The sequence below is a fragment of the Camelina sativa genome, chromosome 1, assembly GCF_030686135.1.
Source record: "Camelina sativa cultivar CO46 ecotype springtype chromosome 1, ASM3068613v1".
Lineage (NCBI taxonomy): Eukaryota > Viridiplantae > Streptophyta > Magnoliopsida > Brassicales > Brassicaceae > Camelina > Camelina sativa.
The window spans coordinates 3,511,836-3,528,458 of NC_141880.1; the positions used below are offsets into that span (position 1 = coordinate 3,511,836).

Sequence of the window (16,623 nt, forward strand, 5' to 3'; positions counted from 1 at the left end):
AAGAGAATGAGAAAATCTTTGAAGGGAGAATTCAATTCATTATGTGTGGTCGGGAGGGAACGTAGCAAAAAATCAGTTCCGGATTCTTATCCGAATTTAATTCCAGTAAATATGAAAATAAATAGTGATCTTCTATGCAACTTTTTGAAAATCATTCATCGGCCTTCAGAGTATAGGCTTTTTAATTGTTTGATAGTAGAAAAGAAATCATTTGTGCTTTGATCAAAAAAAAAAAACATTTGTATAATCTGTGTTTAGCATGTAGTTATTTAAACTAAAAGTATTTGTTTTGAGAAATGTATTTATCCACGGTTGCTAAAATTAAAAGCCATGTTTTCGAATCTATTAATAGGATTATTGACTAATTGTACATTTTTGTATATGCAAGATAATATACATATATGCTTCTTGCACTGTATAGTTTTTTTTTACTTTTCACTAACATTGGTAAACAAATTCAACATACATGTTAAATTATGCGCGCGGGCAAATGATAAAAACTTTGTGGAATCGCACAAAAAAACCAAAATTCTAAGCTACTTTAGTAAGTCTCTTCAAAATATTAGTATTTCACATGGAAGATCTCCAAATTCTTCCTTCAAGTGATATCACAATCACAGAAACATCGTCGTGATACTTCCGACGATCTCCTTGTGGTATCTCCAGCAATTCATGAAAGTCCATACCTAAAATTAAACAAAGTCGTACGTGAGTTTATCATCAAAGACTGTGCAATAAGAAGAATGTTTAGTGCGTTTGCGATTTGTTCTTTATTATTAGTACCATATTTCTTGGCAGCTCGAAGCAGGACTTCTTGAATGAGATGCTGAGCAGGATCGCCTTCAGGGAATGCTGAGATGAATGAGTCAACCTCGAAGATTGCTTCCTCGTTTGAAAAGTATTCGTATAACCCGTCAGAGGATAGGATTAGGAACTTGTCACGTGATGAGAGTCTATGGTGGTGGAGCGATGGAGAGCAAGTGATGTAAGGCGATGTTCCCACGTAGTTGATTCTAAACATTTCTAGAAGCGCTTCGTTCCATTTTGGCTAAGGAACGACAATTGAACTATTATTATCAAACCGAATAAAAACAAACCAAACAAATTAGTCTTTAATGGTCTTAATAAATCATGTCTATATACCTGTTTAAGAAAAGCAGCGCCAAATGCACGAGTGACTTTGAGATAACCTTTTACTCTATTATTCTCTATGGCCAATGCATCATCAGAATGTTCCTTCTTGATTCTTCTCACTTCCTATCACGTAGAAAACCATAATCAGTTTCTCATGTTTTTTCTTCCCAATCAAACCAAACACAAATTGAGATCAGGAGTCGCAAAAGATTTTCACCTCTACAACGCTCGTGCTATGTTCCTTATTTAGTTGAATAGGAACCAAAAGATTCATTCCTGTTTCTGTTGTGAACGATGTCTCTAATGGACTATCTTCTTTGATTCTCTCAAGCTCCTTTTGCATCTTCTTCTTCTTCCCGTGATCTGGTCTTCGAGCAAGAACCGCTCGGCTATCTCCTACGCTCATCACGTAAACGTCTTCCCCTTTCATCAACGTCACAAGAACGCAAGATCCCATCAATGCTAATTCAGGATTCTCATCAACCATCAGATCAAACGATTCCTCTGTTTTCTTCAACGCTTGTTGAAGAGCTTTTAGAACGCCTTTGTGGTTAATCATCTCCAAATCCTTCTTATTCATTTTAATATCATTATTAGACTTTGTGTTATGCTCCCACTCGTACTTCCATTGCAACTTCTTCATGTCACTCGTTATGTTTCTTGGTCCGCAATCAACATTGTCCCCATTCATCACACGACAGCTTTCTTGTACTGAATCATAATCATGCTCGACTGTAATCTCGTTGTCACTATATGATTCAAGATTCTTGGATTCGGATTCACCTTTATCGATCCATAGTAACCCTTTGAGCTCTTTGAGCACAGCAGCGTAGAGATTCTTGAGAAGATAATCCGGTGGATCTGGACCGCTGAATCCGTCGTATATGCCGACGAAAAGCCAACCGTTTTCTTCCGATAGGATGACGTGGACTCGATCTTCCCCTGCTTTCCCCTGCGCCCATTGTATCCTTGGCTCCTCCGAAGCAGACTCAGTCTTCTCTTCTTCTACTCCTCCTTCTTCAGTTCTAGGGTTCTCGTGGCTGCTCTGAATCGTGCTGATCTCATGAGGTGCCCCATTATCGGAGTCTGATGATCCGTCGAATGAATCGGAGCTGTTGATTGGCTCGATCACGCTCTTCTTGGAACGAGATAAATTGTTAGAAACCAGATTCGTGAAAACGTTTTTGAATGTAAGAAACTTTTTGTTAGGTTTTGGTTTCGTAAATGATTTGCTTCCACTTTTGTCCTTCTTCTTCCCTGAAACCAACCCGCTTTCGATCGGACCGGACAAGAACCGGCGTTCGAATAAACCGGACCCGTGAACCGTTTTTTTAATCGGACCACGTGGCAAGGGCTGGAGAGGCAAGGAGGTGAATCTATTGGAGCTCTCGAACGCGGAAGCTAAACCAGATGTGTCTGTTGAAGGAGAAGCTGAGAGAGCCGTCGAAGTATTAGCGCTAACGGAGGCGCCGGAGATTGAACGGAAAGTGGTGGTGGTTCCGGGTATAGGGTCGGGTCGGAGGGGTTGTTCCGGCGGGAAAGAAGTTTTTGATACGGTGAGAACTGGTGGAACGTAGCAGAAAGAGTGGCCGAGGTTTTCTTGACTGTTAACTACTCCAATATCGTATCGACTGTTAACTTTTCCGGCGGTGGTTCCGGCGCAACAGCCACTAAAACATGCGACTCCAATTCCCATAGTGGGAATGTTGAACGACGCAGAGATATTAAAACGGCAACGTTCAGTGAAGGAGAAACTGTGTCGTGTCGTGTCGCATGATGGAGGCGAAACGACGCCGTTAGTGTATAAGTAGATTTTGTTGAGACAATATGATGGAATAGTAGCTTCGGCCTATTTATGTTGGAGCCAAATGGTGTACAATATGATGAAAAGAGTTGACTTTTTTATTCGGTTTATTCTGTTGGAATTATGTTTATTCCAATTTTTATTTGAATTAGTAAAAAAATAATGAAAATTTTGACAAGTTAATAGTATATCGTATCGTAAATAAGATTATGATTTTGCGATGATGAATGATATCATTTTCACTATAAACCAATGTCCCTAGTTTAGTATTTTACAATATACTTTTCTTTTGGTAAAACTTTTCATTGTTCATTTAAATAAATTTGTATTTTTGGTACGAGGGAGTTGACTTTTAACGAAGGGTACGTGTGGTTTGATTTTATAAATTATACAGAAAAGTATGAAATTATTTAACTAATGGAATGCAAAAAGTCAAATGACTTACATGTTAATTCCGTTACTAATGTAGTTTAGACCAGTCGCAAAGAAGAAACTAAATGCAGGAAACTTGCTTTAGCTTCTCTCTAGACCAATATTATCAAATTTAACATCATTAAAAAACAAAACAAAACTAGAAACTAATTTGATTGGTTATGGGTTTGTTTTGTAAATACGTTAGAGCATCTCTAATGCTCCTCTATTTTTTTTTCTATAATAGGGGTGAATAGAGGTCCTCCAATACTTACTTGTAATAGAGATCTTCTATAATAGAGATCCTCCAATTCACCTCTATTTTAACCTGTAAAATAGAGATTGCTATTTTTTCTATCTATTTATAGAGGAACTCTATTTTTTTCTACAAAAGGTTCCTCTATAAATAGAGGAACTCTATTTTAGAAGTGAGAATAGAAGTGGGTTGGAGTAAAACTCACCTATATTATAAAAATTTCTATTATAGAGGAAATAAATAGAGAATTCCATTAGAGATGATCTAACATATGGAAAGTGGAACGACAATACTTACTTGTAATATTTGTTGTGTATGAAATTGATTTTATAAAGCTTGAAATCGAGACTTCATGTTAATCTATATGTTGCTTCCTTGTTTAGTTTTCTTTATAGCAAAAAAAAAGAAAAATCGTGTTAAAATTCAAACATTACAATCAGCATGTTAAACTGGCAATGACTTAGTTATAACAAGTATGAATGCAAAAAAACAAAACTAATATTTTACCAGTTTGGAAATTAATATCATAAAAAAGATACCAGATATTCTTTGTAAGAGCAGCTGGCTGCTTACGTTGCAATATATGCATTGCATGAACTCTGCAATCAAATTTTCTTTCTAAGTTTAATCCTTTGAAAATTTCAACGTATCATGTTTCTATTTTTCACAGACCTCAATAACAATGAGATTTATATTACTAATTCTGCTACTAGTCGATGAGAATAATAACTCGACTAAATGCCATGATCAGGACAGAGTGTTCGAACATTCATTTTTAAATTAGTTTATTAACCATATATTATTATGCTTAAGCACGTAATTATATTTTGCGAATCCTTATAAAAAATTTTGTCAACGATTACGGGATTGAGAACGTGGAAGCAAAGAGCTTTGCAACTAATTCCACCTCTGACTATTTCTAAAAGAAATTTTTTAAAAAGAGTTATTACCACAAACAAGCTCATTCAATCTCCTCCCCATTCTTGTTTAGACGTGTGGAGATAATATACCTCATTCATATAGATATAGTTCGTTACATCATACTTATATAATTCACGTTTTGGTTATAGAAAAAGAAGAAAAAACATGCACAGTTGATAAACATGCTTACAGTTACAAACTTACAATAATAACTTTGACGCAATTTACTATTGCATCACATTCATATTTTCAGTTCAACAAGAGGTATTGCACGGGTAAGGACAATCGATTAGCTTAAGCGGCTTTCGGTTGAAGTACCAATCACCTACAGATTCTGCAATGGTCTGTTCCAACAACAACAAAATGAAGGAGACACGAACTTGGTCAGTTCATTTGCTTGAAGAGAGGCTCGAGAAAATAAAGCAACCGATTACGTTAGTTGTCTTTTTTATTAATACCTTATTTTCGATTCTTGTTGAGGTTGGAGAGTGCCATGACTCTGTTATAGATGTCTGGCAATGGGAATTGCACGAATTTATGAACATCCCTCCGTCTTTGCTCTGATGAAATCCCCCAATAGCATCCATCAGAGAACTGCGAAAACCTGCAAATCATAATAGATTGATTTAGTACAGAGCTAATAGACATTAGAAAAACATAACTTATCCTCCAAGGAAGACCAGAGATCTTAGTAAAGCCGAAAAGATTAACAAAGGGACCAACAAACAGAGACTACATCTACGGATTGTAGTTTGAAACAGATGAGAATTTTGAGAAACCGTTTTTTATAGAATCAATTTGCTCATATTGGTGCAACATCATTAAGGTTTGTTAATGAGTAGATAAATTACCATGTAAAACTTTCATCTGTGAGGCGTCACAGTCCTGGATATTGAGTTTACACATCGCCCATCTTTTATCCGGATCCGCAGAATTTGGTACTAGGACATGCCGAATCTGAATATGCATGTGCTTAGTTTTAGTAAAACAGAAAACATGAATTGGAGTAAAATCAAATTGACACAAACAAAAAGTTTCTCATGTATCCTTTGGATTAGTAACTCTAACCTGCCAATTATCGTAGGCTGCGTTGACAAGAAATACCGGAGTTCTTATGTTTTTAAGGAATTCTTGAGGAAACATACACTGGAAACCGAAATCAAGAAGTATCAATACCAATCATAATCAGGCAAGAAAGTTTTTTCAAAGGTAGAGACAAAACCTACCTTAGAGGGCTCTGTTTTGGCTATACAATTCTGATCCAAGCTCTTATCTACCCCCTGGTGGCAGCGACACAATCCAAAACCATGCAATCTTGACATTATTTATTTCAATGAAGAATTCAAGATAATATTGGTAGAAAGTGAATACAAACCTGCAGGGTAACAACATCGTGATAGAAAGATTCCATTGTTGGGTTTCCTAAGACATCAGGCCTGAAAAAGAGGAAAGTAGATTTACTAAGACTGAGAGCACTGGGCAAAACAGACATAAATGTTGTCGAAAAGTAGTGATAAAAGGCAGTTTACATACACGTTGAGAAAGAAGCCTCCATCGGAAACACATTTAACAGATGCATCTTTTGGCAGACGATCTCGAAAGTAGTCACAATGTATAAGAGTTGCCAAGCCACCTGCAGAACATCCTGTCAGAATGGCCTGCGTTTCCTCGAAATGTGTAACACCAAAAAGAAACATTAATGAAATGGCAAGACAGAGGCTTAAATTCTACAAATATTCAGATTGATATATAGATGAAAATACAAGGCAGGTAATGAAAGACTACTAATACAATGCCGTTAATAAGATAAAGAGGACGTTACCTGTTTGGCACGTGACATGCCCATCGACAACAGTTCATCCATAATGGCCTCCCAAATGAGCTGCCCTCGGAAGAAAAGACGCGTTTCATTCTGAGAAGAGAGAAAGAGAGAGTCAAAGAAACATGAAAGTTTTATAGCACTCAATAGAATCTACAACCCATAATTTCCTATTCTACCAAAAGACTTACTTACCTTGACTTCAGCTTCAGGGTGTCCAGCGAAAGAAGCACCATCACAGTACCGTATATTGACTCTATTCCAGTTAAAGAAGTCTACAAACAAATATACATTTAGACTCAAAACTACTGGTAATATACAACTAGTATGGAAGAACTGCTAGAGAATTCTCTCGTACCAGGATTTTGAGAAGGGTCACTGCTTAAAACGCCAAGAAAGGCCACTTCATCTTTAAAGTAGTTTGAAGAACCTAAGCTAGTCATTGCTCTAGAAGAACATGACTCAATTGTACGGCACCAACCTCCACCCTTTTATAAGAAAATATCTCACTCAAAATTTGTATTTCTAAATTCCCAAGTAAAAAAGATTCAAATTCTAGCTATCAACAAATAAGATTAGTTACCTCCAAAAAGAGAAGCCAGCTTTTGGAGCCAGATCCTGAACCCTTATGAAAGTGATACCCAGGTAAGCTTCCATCTAAGCAAACTGTGACAAAATATACTCCGATAGTTTTCGACTTTAAACAAAATAAAATAGAAGAATGAATCTATTGAATGATACAGTACAAGCTCCTCTGTCTTTAGCTTTACTCGACAACGTAAGTCTGACCATATTGCTACGGTCTGAAGTTGAATCGACGAAGAAAGAAAGGGAAAATACGATCAAGACGAGTCGGATTGAAGGGACAAGCCATTTGCTTTTAGACCATAATTTGCTTCGTTGCAGAGAGCGAATCGCCATTGAAGAACAGAACAAAGCTAAGGAAGCGATCAGTGATCAAACTATACGTCAGAAGTTTATAACACAAAGCAGGTGGTTTTCTTAGTAATTACTATCGGAGTCTTCGCATGCGTCTTCAAAACGTTACAACAACTTGATGTTTTTGTTTTTATGAAAAAAAGCTATAAAATGGTGGGAATTTATTTTATTGGACGACATATTTTGACCGTTGACTTATTATTCCACATACTTATTTTGTAATAATGGTTACTTTGATGCCATGTGAAAGACCTCAGGATCTGCTGTTCCCATTACTTTGGAACTTCTATCCACATTAAAACAAACCTTGTACAAATAAGATACAATCAGAATATACATTTGTGACTGCCAAGTGGCAATTTGGGTAACAATCGATCAAATGAAGACGATATAACATGGACATTATGATATACTGCAACTTGTTGTTTTTTTTTTGTAATGAAGTCTCTATGTGATCATACCAGGAAACAAAGCAATTGGCTTTCTCTGGATATCTTCAGCTTCAAGAACATGAAAACCTTTTAGTACTCAACCGGATTGAGAAGTTTGAGGAAACGACGCTCCCTGGATGAAGATGTTGCCGGAGAATCGAAAAAATAAAGTAACAAGGATATAATAAGGCAAGTTCAGGTGAAATTCAAGTTGTAACAAGAGGGATTGCACGGGTAAGGACAATCGATTAGCTTCACCGGGGTTCGGTTGAAGTACCAGTCACCTACAGATTCTGCAATTGTCTGTTCCAACAACAACAACAACAACCAAAAAGAAGATGAGACATGCATGAACCGGGGTTAACTCATTTGTAAAAAGAAAGGCTTGAGAAAGCAAGCAACACGCTTAAAAATCGTTACTTTATTCTCGATTCTTGTTGAGGTTGGGGAGTGCCATGTCACTGACATGACTGTCTGGCAATGAGTATAGCAGGAATTTATGAACATCCCACCATCTTTGTTCTGATGAAATTCCCCTATCGCATCCATCAGAGAACTGCGAAAACCTGCAAGTCAAATAGTTTACATATAAATACAGCTGACCATATTAGAAAATAACTTATGCTCCGAGGATGATCTTATGATTCTTATAAATGTTCAACTTGTATCTTAATAAAGGCTAAAGATCTATAGCTACTTCACAGCTTGCTCATATCTTCTGATTGTACTTTCAAACAGAGGATACTTCTAATAATCGGACTAGAGAATCAATTTGCTCATCCTTGCTTAACATCATTAAGGAGTACATTACCTTGTAGAACTTTCATCTGTGCGGCATCACAGTCCTTAATATTGAGTCTGCACTTTGCCCAACTTTTATCTTGATCCGCAGAAGTTGGTAATAAGACATTTTGAATCTGAATATGTGTTTGGTATTAGTAAGACAATAAACATGAATTGGAGTAATCAAATGGAAGCAGGCAAAAATAAGTGCTTATGCTTTGATTGGTGACTCTAACCTGCCAAAAATCGTAGGCTGGATTGACAAGAAATACCGGAGTTTTAATGTATTTCAGGAATTCGTGAGGAAACATACACTGGAAATGAAAATCAACAAGTCTCAATACCAATTATAATCAGGCAAGGAAAAGACTATACCAGTAAATGGAAAATACAAAAATCAAGTAAGAGACAAAACCTACCATAGATGGCTCCATTTTGGCAACACATTTCTGATCCAAGCTCTTACCTACGCCCTAGTTGGTATCAACCGCAGCAACCCAGCACATAACCATGCAAAAAAATCCATCACATGTTCTTGTTCATTTCGATGAAGAGTTCAAGAAAAATTATCACAAAGTATGACAGAAAGTGAATAGGAAGGAACCTGGAGGTTAACAACATCATGATAGAAAGATCTCATTGTTGGCTTTCCAAGGACATCAGGCCTGAAATGAAGGAAACTAGCTTTACTAAGACTGAGAGATAGTGTGAACTGGATTCACATAGACAGTAACTTCCAAGCTCTGTGAAGTCTAGTCTGCTAAAAATTCAAGAAAAATCTAACATGTGTGCTTCAGAAACCTAGCTTAGAGCCAAAGAACTTAACAAAGAGCACTGGAATTCATGAGTCTGTGGAAAAGTTATATGAGCAGAGAAACATACACGTTGAGAAAGAAGCATCCATCAGAAACACATTTGACAGCTGCATCTTTTGGAAGATGATCTCGAAAGTAATCACAATGTATAAGAGTGGCCAAGCCACCAGCAGAACATCCTGTAAGTATGGCCTACATTTTTCTCAAATTTACAAAAGAAGAACAAAAATTAATCTGTAGCAAGATCCTCAACTAGGCGAATCCGACAAATGCAAAAGAGACATATGGTCGATATTGTTAATATAAACGGAATACTTGAATGTAAGACACAGTTTCATGGTCACCAGTAGCACACTGACAAATTCATATTTAGAAGATCATGGACGTTTACCCGTTTTGCATCTGACATGCCCATTGACAACAGTTCATCAATAATAGACTCCCAAATGAGCTGACCCCGGAAGAAAAGCCGTGTTTCATTCTGAAGAGAGAGTCGAAAGAAACATGAAAGTCTTAAACTTTAGTTGCTTTCAATAGAATCTGACCCAAATTTGTCACCCTACCAAAGCTTTATTACCTTAAATTCAGCTTCAGGATGTCCAGCAAACGAAGCACCATCACAGTACCTTACCGCAACCTTGTTCCAGTTAAAGAATTCTGCAAAAGCAACAAAAAAGACGGCCTACTTCATATACAAGTATTCTAGAAGAAGGTGAACAACTATAATAAAAGACAACAATGGAGAAGCTACTAAAGATTCCAGTACCAGGATTTTGAGATGGGTCACTGCTTAAAACACCTTGAAAGGCCACTTCCTTTTCAAAGTAGTTGGAAGAACCTAATTTAGTCATTGCTCGAGCAGAACATGACGCAATAGTATTGCACCAGCCTCCACCCTTATCACTCAAATACATCAAACAAGTTCCCAAGTAAATTCATCTAACTTTAAATTGTATCAAACAAAAAATTAAAAGTACCTCCAAATGAACAAGCCAGCTTTGTGAGCCAGATCCAGAACCCTCATGAAAATGGTACCCAGGTAAGCTTCCATCCAAACAAACTACAAAAATTGAAAAACAAATTAAAAATCAAAACTTTAAAAACATAAGACAAAAAAAAAAAAAGTTAGAGGATTAGTAACACAGTACAAGCTCCTCTCTCTTTAGCTTTACTCGACAACTTCAGTTTAACCAGATCGCTGATAGGCAGAGATCGATCAACGGAGGGGATGGTAGAGTCTGATGTGGGATCGAAGAAGAAGGAGAGGGAAAATACGATTAGTACAAATCCAATTGAAGCGACAAGCCAGTCGCTTTTAGCCAATTTTCTAAACCGCAGCAGAGAGCTTAACCTTGGAATCGCCATTGAAGAACAAGGGAGCGATCACTCCACTGATTCAAATTAAATGCTAATTTAACATCTGTGGTTACATGATTGAAACAGCTCAACCGAAACGAAACGCCAAAAACAACCTCATAACCAATCGAACCAAATTATGATAACCGAAATTACCGGTTAGAGAATTGAACCGATTGGAATGCCTAAAGTCGAAACTAAAGCCTCTTTGTGACTTAGAGGGTTTTAGTGTAAATTTCAATGTTTTGAAACTAGCTATTTTGCCGCCTTGCACGAAGAAACAGTGTGTTGCGAAAACGCTTCGATGGCGTCGTCGTCATCGTCAAGGTCGCTGGTTTCTTCATATACCTTCGACGATAAAGACCTAGAAGACGCTGATTTATGGGCGGTGATTGATTCCGCCGCCGCCGCAGCTACTACCGCCGGCAAATCTCCGAAACCCTTAGCTATTAGGTATCCAAATTACAATTCTCCTCCGACGCCTGTTTCGTATCCTTCTCCTCAGTCGAAGATTCTTCAGATCCCGAATCGTGACCTTAATCTTGGCCGGCGGTTGAATGAGGAGTCTCCGCGTCCGAACAAATTGGTCAGATCTCGCGTCTTCTCGGCGGAGGTGAAGAGTGAGACTCCGATGGCTCTTGTTACGACGGCGAACCGCAATTCAACCCCGAGTATCATCAATTCGACGAGGTTTACTTCGCCGGAGAGTTACTTGTCGCCTGGGATTAGGCAGACTACGCCCTTTTCGGAGGTTTCTTCTCCGTCAGCGAGCTGCGTTAAGAACGATCCGGTTAATGAGATGCGACATAGCTTGTCCGGGAGCTTTCCTTCAGCTAATCTGTTCAAGGAGTACCAGAATACAGCCATGGCGGTATTTTGATTTGCTCTATTTCATTGAATTTTATAAAATTTTGTTTATTCTATGGAATTGCTATGATGATTTGCGAACCTACGAAGAAATCTGAAGCTTCTTAGATGATGGATCGTAAAATTTATCCTAGATTTTGTTGATTTCAAGAGTAGTTTTGTGCATTCAAGGTGTTCGATGAAATGCCTAGTAGTATTTATGTGGCGATCATGACGTGTTAGCTTCGTTTCTTCATCAATAATGTCTATAAGCTAGATCACTAGCTTTATGTTTGCTGTTTTTAGATTCACACAAACACTATCATATTTGTTAGTGTGACATCAGAATGCTATGATTTTGTGAAGTAACAATATGGCTTCATCAATTATTACAGATTCTAGAGAAATCTGATTACACAATGATATCAGGGAAGGCATACATTAAGAAGTCAGGTGAGAAGATTATGCTTGCTGTCTGCTTATTGTTATCTTTACGTTTGATATTGGTTTTGATGCTGCGTTGTATGTAAATGTCAAGGTTGGAGGAAAATATCGTTTTACTTCAATGTGTCTTATGAAATCAGAGACAAGACTATTGAATTTGACGAAAACAGAAATGTCCAGCGTGCTGAGTTCATTGTCCGAGCCATCATGCAGTAATGTTCTTCTTTATAAACCTGAATATGATGGTGGGTTTAGCAAATAGTGTGTAGTACTTAAATGTTGTTGAACCTTTTGGTTTATGGTCTTTCAGTGGAGGGAGATTTGCTGACGGATGGGGATCTTGTGAGCGACGTGAGAAAAAATTTCTCAAACCAAATCACGATATCTCCGGCACCGCAGAGACCAGAGCCAAAAACCGAGCTTGCCAGGTAAGATTCCTCTCAGATACTCTTGTTTACTGAATATAGTTGTTGTGCCATTTTCTCACAGACTAAGCTAGCTAGTTGTTATGTCGAGGTTTTTAGCTTTTAAGGTTCTGCATATATAATTCTCCAATTCAGCCTGTTTACAGTTGCCAGAAATGAAAGGAATGGTTGAGACAATGCAACACACTGAGTTCTTGTACTTTACAATCAAACTGAATGCCCTTTAGTGAACGTTGGGTCCTGCACAATGTTATGATTCCAATACAGAATACACTTATTACGATTTCAAGCAATGGATTTAAGGAAAAAAGACTAAGAATCAAAGCACATAGAACTTCAAAAAACTTATAATTAAGAGTTTAACGTTCTACAAACTCTGGTATTAACTTCAATGTTCCTTGTGCTATGTTCCTACTTCGTAATGCTCTAATAATATCCTTTTTGACCTGCAGGATCTTCTAGGAATCGGTGAATATCGAGAAAGCCCAACTGGGCTTCCACGATGATCAGTCAAGAGCAAATGTGTTTCCCGACCTTGCCATCACCAAGCTAAATGTTACCAAACCCACACCAACCAAGTCAAGATCGAAAAGGGGTATGCATATATATATGCACCTTATTATAGTACAAGATAGCTTGATCCAACGGTTTTCATGGATCTGTGAGTTTTTGTTTCATAGGATTAACAAATGGACTTGGCTGTAATGTAGGGGATTATGATTTGTATCAAGTATCTATCTAATATCAACATATCAAATATAACATTCAATCTTATCATTGTTTAGCTATTTCTTATAATTACTGTCATTTAACAGAGGACGTCTAGAGTCGGAAGAGATAGAAGTCCTAAACTCTTGATCTAATTCCACAAGTTAGATAACAATCTGGAACAAGACATAGGAGAGTTTGTTGTGACTTGTGACCTTTGTTGAATTAATCAAAACATCTTCTGTTATACATTAAAAAATGGAGAATACAATCGAAATCCCCCAAGTACATAGTTAACATGAAGAAAAATATAAGGAAACCAAAAAGGGGGGGACAATATAGAGAATAGTATGTTGAAAATACAAACACTAGACAGGACCGAGCACTGAGGAGAAGGTTATTAATCGACTTCCTCGATCTTGGGACCTGCACCTCCAGCAGAAGGAGGAACATCCTCGTCCATTCCTCCAGCAGCTGGACCACCAGCTTCACCACCTTGGTACATCTTCGCTATGATTGGGTTGCAAAGACTCTCGAGCTCTTTCATCTTGTCCTCAAATTCATCACACTCTGCTAGCTGGTTACCTTCAAGCCATTCGATGGCTGCTTCAATAGATTCTTCAATCTTCTTCTTGTCATCTGCTGCGAGCTTCTCACCAATCTTCTCATCACGAATTGTGTTCCTCATGTTGTATGCGTAATTCTCGAGAGCGTTCTTGGCGTCCACCTTCTTCTTGTGCTCTTCATCCTCTGACTTGTACTTCTCAGCTTCTTGAACCATTCTCTCAATCTCATCCTTTGACAATCTTCCTTTGTCGTTGGTGATTGTGATCTTGTTCTTTTGCCCTGTTGTCTTGTCCTCAGCCGAGACGTTGAGGATACCGTTCGCATCAATGTCGAAACAGACAGTGATTTGAGGAACACCTCTTGGAGCTGGAGGGATACCGGAAAGCTCGAATTTCCCCAAAAGGTTGTTGTCTTTGGTTCTTGCTCTCTCGCCTTCATAGACTTGGATCAAGACACCGGGTTGGTTGTCTGAATAAGTTGAAAAGACTTGTTCTTTCTTCGTGGGGATGGTTGTATTTCTCTGGATCAAAACAGTCATGACTCCTCCAGCGGTTTCAAGACCAAGAGAAAGTGGTGTGACATCGAGCAAGAGGAGATCTTGAACCTTCTCGTTACCCTCACCGCTAAGAATAGCTGCCTGGACAGCTGCACCATAAGCAACAGCCTCATCGGGGTTGATGGATTTGCAAAGCTCCTTGCCATTGAAGAAATCTAGGAGCAACTGTTGGACCTTGGGAATACGGGTAGAGCCACCAACTAGGACAACATCATCAACTGAGCTCTTGTCCATCTTAGCATCACGAAGACACTTCTCAACAGGCTCCATACACTTTCTGAAAAGATCCATGTTAAGCTCCTCGAATCTGGCACGTGTGATCGGAGAGTAGAAGTCAACACCATCAAAGAGAGAGTCGATTTCAATGGTAGTCTGAGCAGTAGAGGAAAGAGTCCTCTTCGCTCTCTCACAGGCGGTTCTCAACCTCCTTAGAGCTCTCGGGTTCCCACTAATGTCCTTCTTGTTCTTCCTCTTAAACTCTTGCACAAAGTGGTTCACCATCCTGTTATCAAAATCCTCACCACCAAGATGAGTGTCTCCAGCAGTCGCCTTAACCTCAAAGATACCTTCCTCAATGGTAAGAAGAGAGACATCGAAAGTACCACCACCAAGGTCAAAGATCAAAACGTTCTTCTCACCAACGCTCGTCGCCTTCTTGTCTAAACCATAAGCAATCGCAGCAGCAGTAGGCTCGTTGATGATACGCATAACATTCAAACCAGCAATAACACCAGCATCTTTGGTAGCTTGACGCTGAGAGTCATTGAAGTAAGCAGGAACAGTTACAACAGCGTTCTTGATCGTGGTACCAAGGTAAGCTTCAGCAATCTCACGCATCTTGATGAGAATCATGGAAGAGATCTCTTCAGCAGAAAACTCTTTATCTTCTCCCTTGTAGTTCACGACAATCATTGGTTTCTCACCAGGTCCGGAGATAATCTTGAACGGCCATAATTGTCTGTCGCTTTGAACAGAGCTGTCATTGAATCTACGACCAATCAACCTCTTTGCATCTGTTACATAACAAAACACGGATCATAGTTAAACCACAGAAAAAAAACAACTAAATTACTAATCTATGAAACCCTAAATCATCGCTACTACAGATCTACTTGTATCTTAGTACAGAGGAAACGTACCGAAAACAGTGTTGATGGGGTTCATGGCGACCTGATTCTTGGCGGCATCACCGATCAAGCGTTCGTTGTCGGTGAAGGCGACGTAGGAAGGGGTGGTACGGTTACCTTGATCATTAGCAATGATCTCAACACGGTCGTGTTGCCAAACTCCAACACATGAGTAAGTGGTACCGAGATCGATACCAATCGCTGGACCTTCTCCTTTACCAGACATTGTTAAACTCTTTTGACTAGAGGAAGAATTTGAGGTTTAAAAATAGTAATGAAACCGAATGAACAAACTTAGAAAGATTTTAGAGCGAGGCAAGTGCGTGCGTGCGTGCGGCTAGGGTTTTGTTTTTTTTCCGAAAGAAGTGGTCGAAGGAGAAGTCTTTATAGATTTTGTACTAATGGTTTCGAGAATCTTCGATTGGTTCGATATGTGACCACACGATCTTTTAGGAGTTGGATCTGACGGTCACGGAGTGTTTCTTCTTTGCACTTTTTACTTTTCTCAGACCTTTGAAAAAACAAGGCGCGTTGAAATAAGAATACTTCCAAGTTGGGGTTTGGGGTGGGGACTCGAAGAAGCCGTTTAAAAAAAAAAAAGAGGTCGAGAATGTTCGATTCAGTGGCTTAGTCCCTAATCAACGTCGGTCATTGGCTCTGACGTACGTGACATTTCTTTGTGTTAGTTACCGACTCACCGTCAGTGTTAGCTTTCTCTTTTGTCTTTAAAAACAACTTTGAGGCCCAATGGACTTTGTCTTGGATGGGTAATTGACGACAAAGAAATAAGTTAATGTGCTTGTTATAGTTGTAAAGCTGCATAATGCATATGAATATGATTGTGAAGAAGCCTTAGACAAATCATAATCCATCGCAGTTCGTTTAGATTGATGGATAACAAGTGTTGCATGAGCCTATAGTTCATGTATAATGCCATGTGTTTAGAATCAGTTAAACTAGATATAATTTGAATAGTTTTAAAGAGTGAGAGTTTTGGGCTTATATAACTCTTACTCTTAATTTTGATAAACTAATATGGCCCAAACAACACGTGAAAGAGAGGTATGTAATATGGGACGATGGTGTATTGTTGTTTTTAGTTTCCATGCAATAAACCAGGTGGCCATAACTTCAACATCCTCAAAGAATGTTTTTTTTTTTTTTTTTTTTTTTGCTTTCACAAATGCAATCAATCAACCAATTTAAAAACAGAACAATAATAGGGAACTTCTTTTCAGATTTAAATTCTTTTAAAAACGAATTTTTGTGGCATAGAATGAT

The 16,623-nt window shown here is 38.3% G+C and overlaps 5 protein-coding genes across 7 annotated transcripts; 1 reads left to right on the forward strand and 4 right to left on the reverse strand.

Annotated features, from left to right (window-relative positions):
• Positions 1-333: 333 nt before the first annotated feature.
• LOC104752151 (putative protein phosphatase 2C 36) lies at positions 334-2,952 on the reverse strand. The gene is made up of 4 exons (XM_010474249.2): positions 1,352-2,952; positions 1,144-1,257; positions 784-1,048; positions 334-686 (listed from the first exon to the last, which is right to left on the reverse strand). The coding sequence occupies exons 1-4, from the start codon at positions 2,828-2,830 to the stop codon at positions 571-573; spliced, it is 1,974 nt and encodes a 657-aa protein (XP_010472551.2). The 5' UTR covers positions 2,831-2,952; the 3' UTR covers positions 334-570.
• A 1,651-nt stretch (positions 2,953-4,603) lies between these two features.
• On the reverse strand, positions 4,604-7,383 carry LOC104752233 (pectin acetylesterase 4-like). Its single transcript, XM_010474361.3, has 12 exons — positions 7,092-7,383; positions 6,929-7,011; positions 6,704-6,833; positions 6,541-6,620; positions 6,349-6,438; positions 6,060-6,184; positions 5,902-5,962; positions 5,753-5,806; positions 5,595-5,672; positions 5,378-5,483; positions 4,985-5,130; positions 4,604-4,870 (listed from the first exon to the last, which is right to left on the reverse strand). The coding sequence occupies exons 1-12, from the start codon at positions 7,264-7,266 to the stop codon at positions 4,781-4,783; spliced, it is 1,218 nt and encodes a 405-aa protein (XP_010472663.1). The 5' UTR covers positions 7,267-7,383; the 3' UTR covers positions 4,604-4,780.
• A 150-nt stretch (positions 7,384-7,533) lies between these two features.
• Positions 7,534-10,759, reverse strand: LOC104752405 (pectin acetylesterase 5-like). Of its 3 annotated transcripts, XM_019245291.2 has the most exons (13): positions 10,665-10,748; positions 10,462-10,551; positions 10,291-10,373; positions 10,080-10,209; positions 9,891-9,970; positions 9,705-9,794; positions 9,381-9,505; positions 9,103-9,163; positions 8,918-8,971; positions 8,735-8,812; positions 8,527-8,632; positions 8,136-8,281; positions 7,534-8,018 (listed from the first exon to the last, which is right to left on the reverse strand). In XM_019245291.2, exons 4-13 carry the CDS (start codon positions 10,162-10,164, stop codon positions 7,911-7,913), a joined length of 933 nt encoding a protein of 310 aa, XP_019100836.1. In that variant the 5' UTR covers positions 10,165-10,209; positions 10,291-10,373; positions 10,462-10,551; positions 10,665-10,748; the 3' UTR covers positions 7,534-7,910. The 3 variants fall into 3 exon arrangements, 2 of the variants coding, with proteins under 2 accessions (XP_019100836.1, XP_010472857.1); XR_015575520.1 differs by having other exon boundaries at positions 9,381-9,492; positions 10,462-10,745; XM_010474555.3 differs by having other exon boundaries at positions 10,462-10,759.
• Positions 10,760-10,902: 143 nt separating this feature from the next.
• On the forward strand, positions 10,903-13,172 carry LOC104752478 (uncharacterized). The gene is made up of 5 exons (XM_010474662.3): positions 10,903-11,540; positions 11,911-11,968; positions 12,054-12,171; positions 12,270-12,387; positions 12,837-13,172. The coding sequence occupies exons 1-5, from the start codon at positions 10,974-10,976 to the stop codon at positions 12,888-12,890; spliced, it is 915 nt and encodes a 304-aa protein (XP_010472964.2). The 5' UTR covers positions 10,903-10,973; the 3' UTR covers positions 12,891-13,172.
• Positions 13,173-13,317: 145 nt separating this feature from the next.
• On the reverse strand, positions 13,318-15,898 carry LOC104752563 (heat shock 70 kDa protein 3-like). The gene is made up of 2 exons (XM_010474773.3): positions 15,355-15,898; positions 13,318-15,228 (listed from the first exon to the last, which is right to left on the reverse strand). The coding sequence occupies exons 1-2, from the start codon at positions 15,566-15,568 to the stop codon at positions 13,493-13,495; spliced, it is 1,950 nt and encodes a 649-aa protein (XP_010473075.2). The 5' UTR covers positions 15,569-15,898; the 3' UTR covers positions 13,318-13,492.
• Positions 15,899-16,623: the final 725 nt, after the last annotated feature.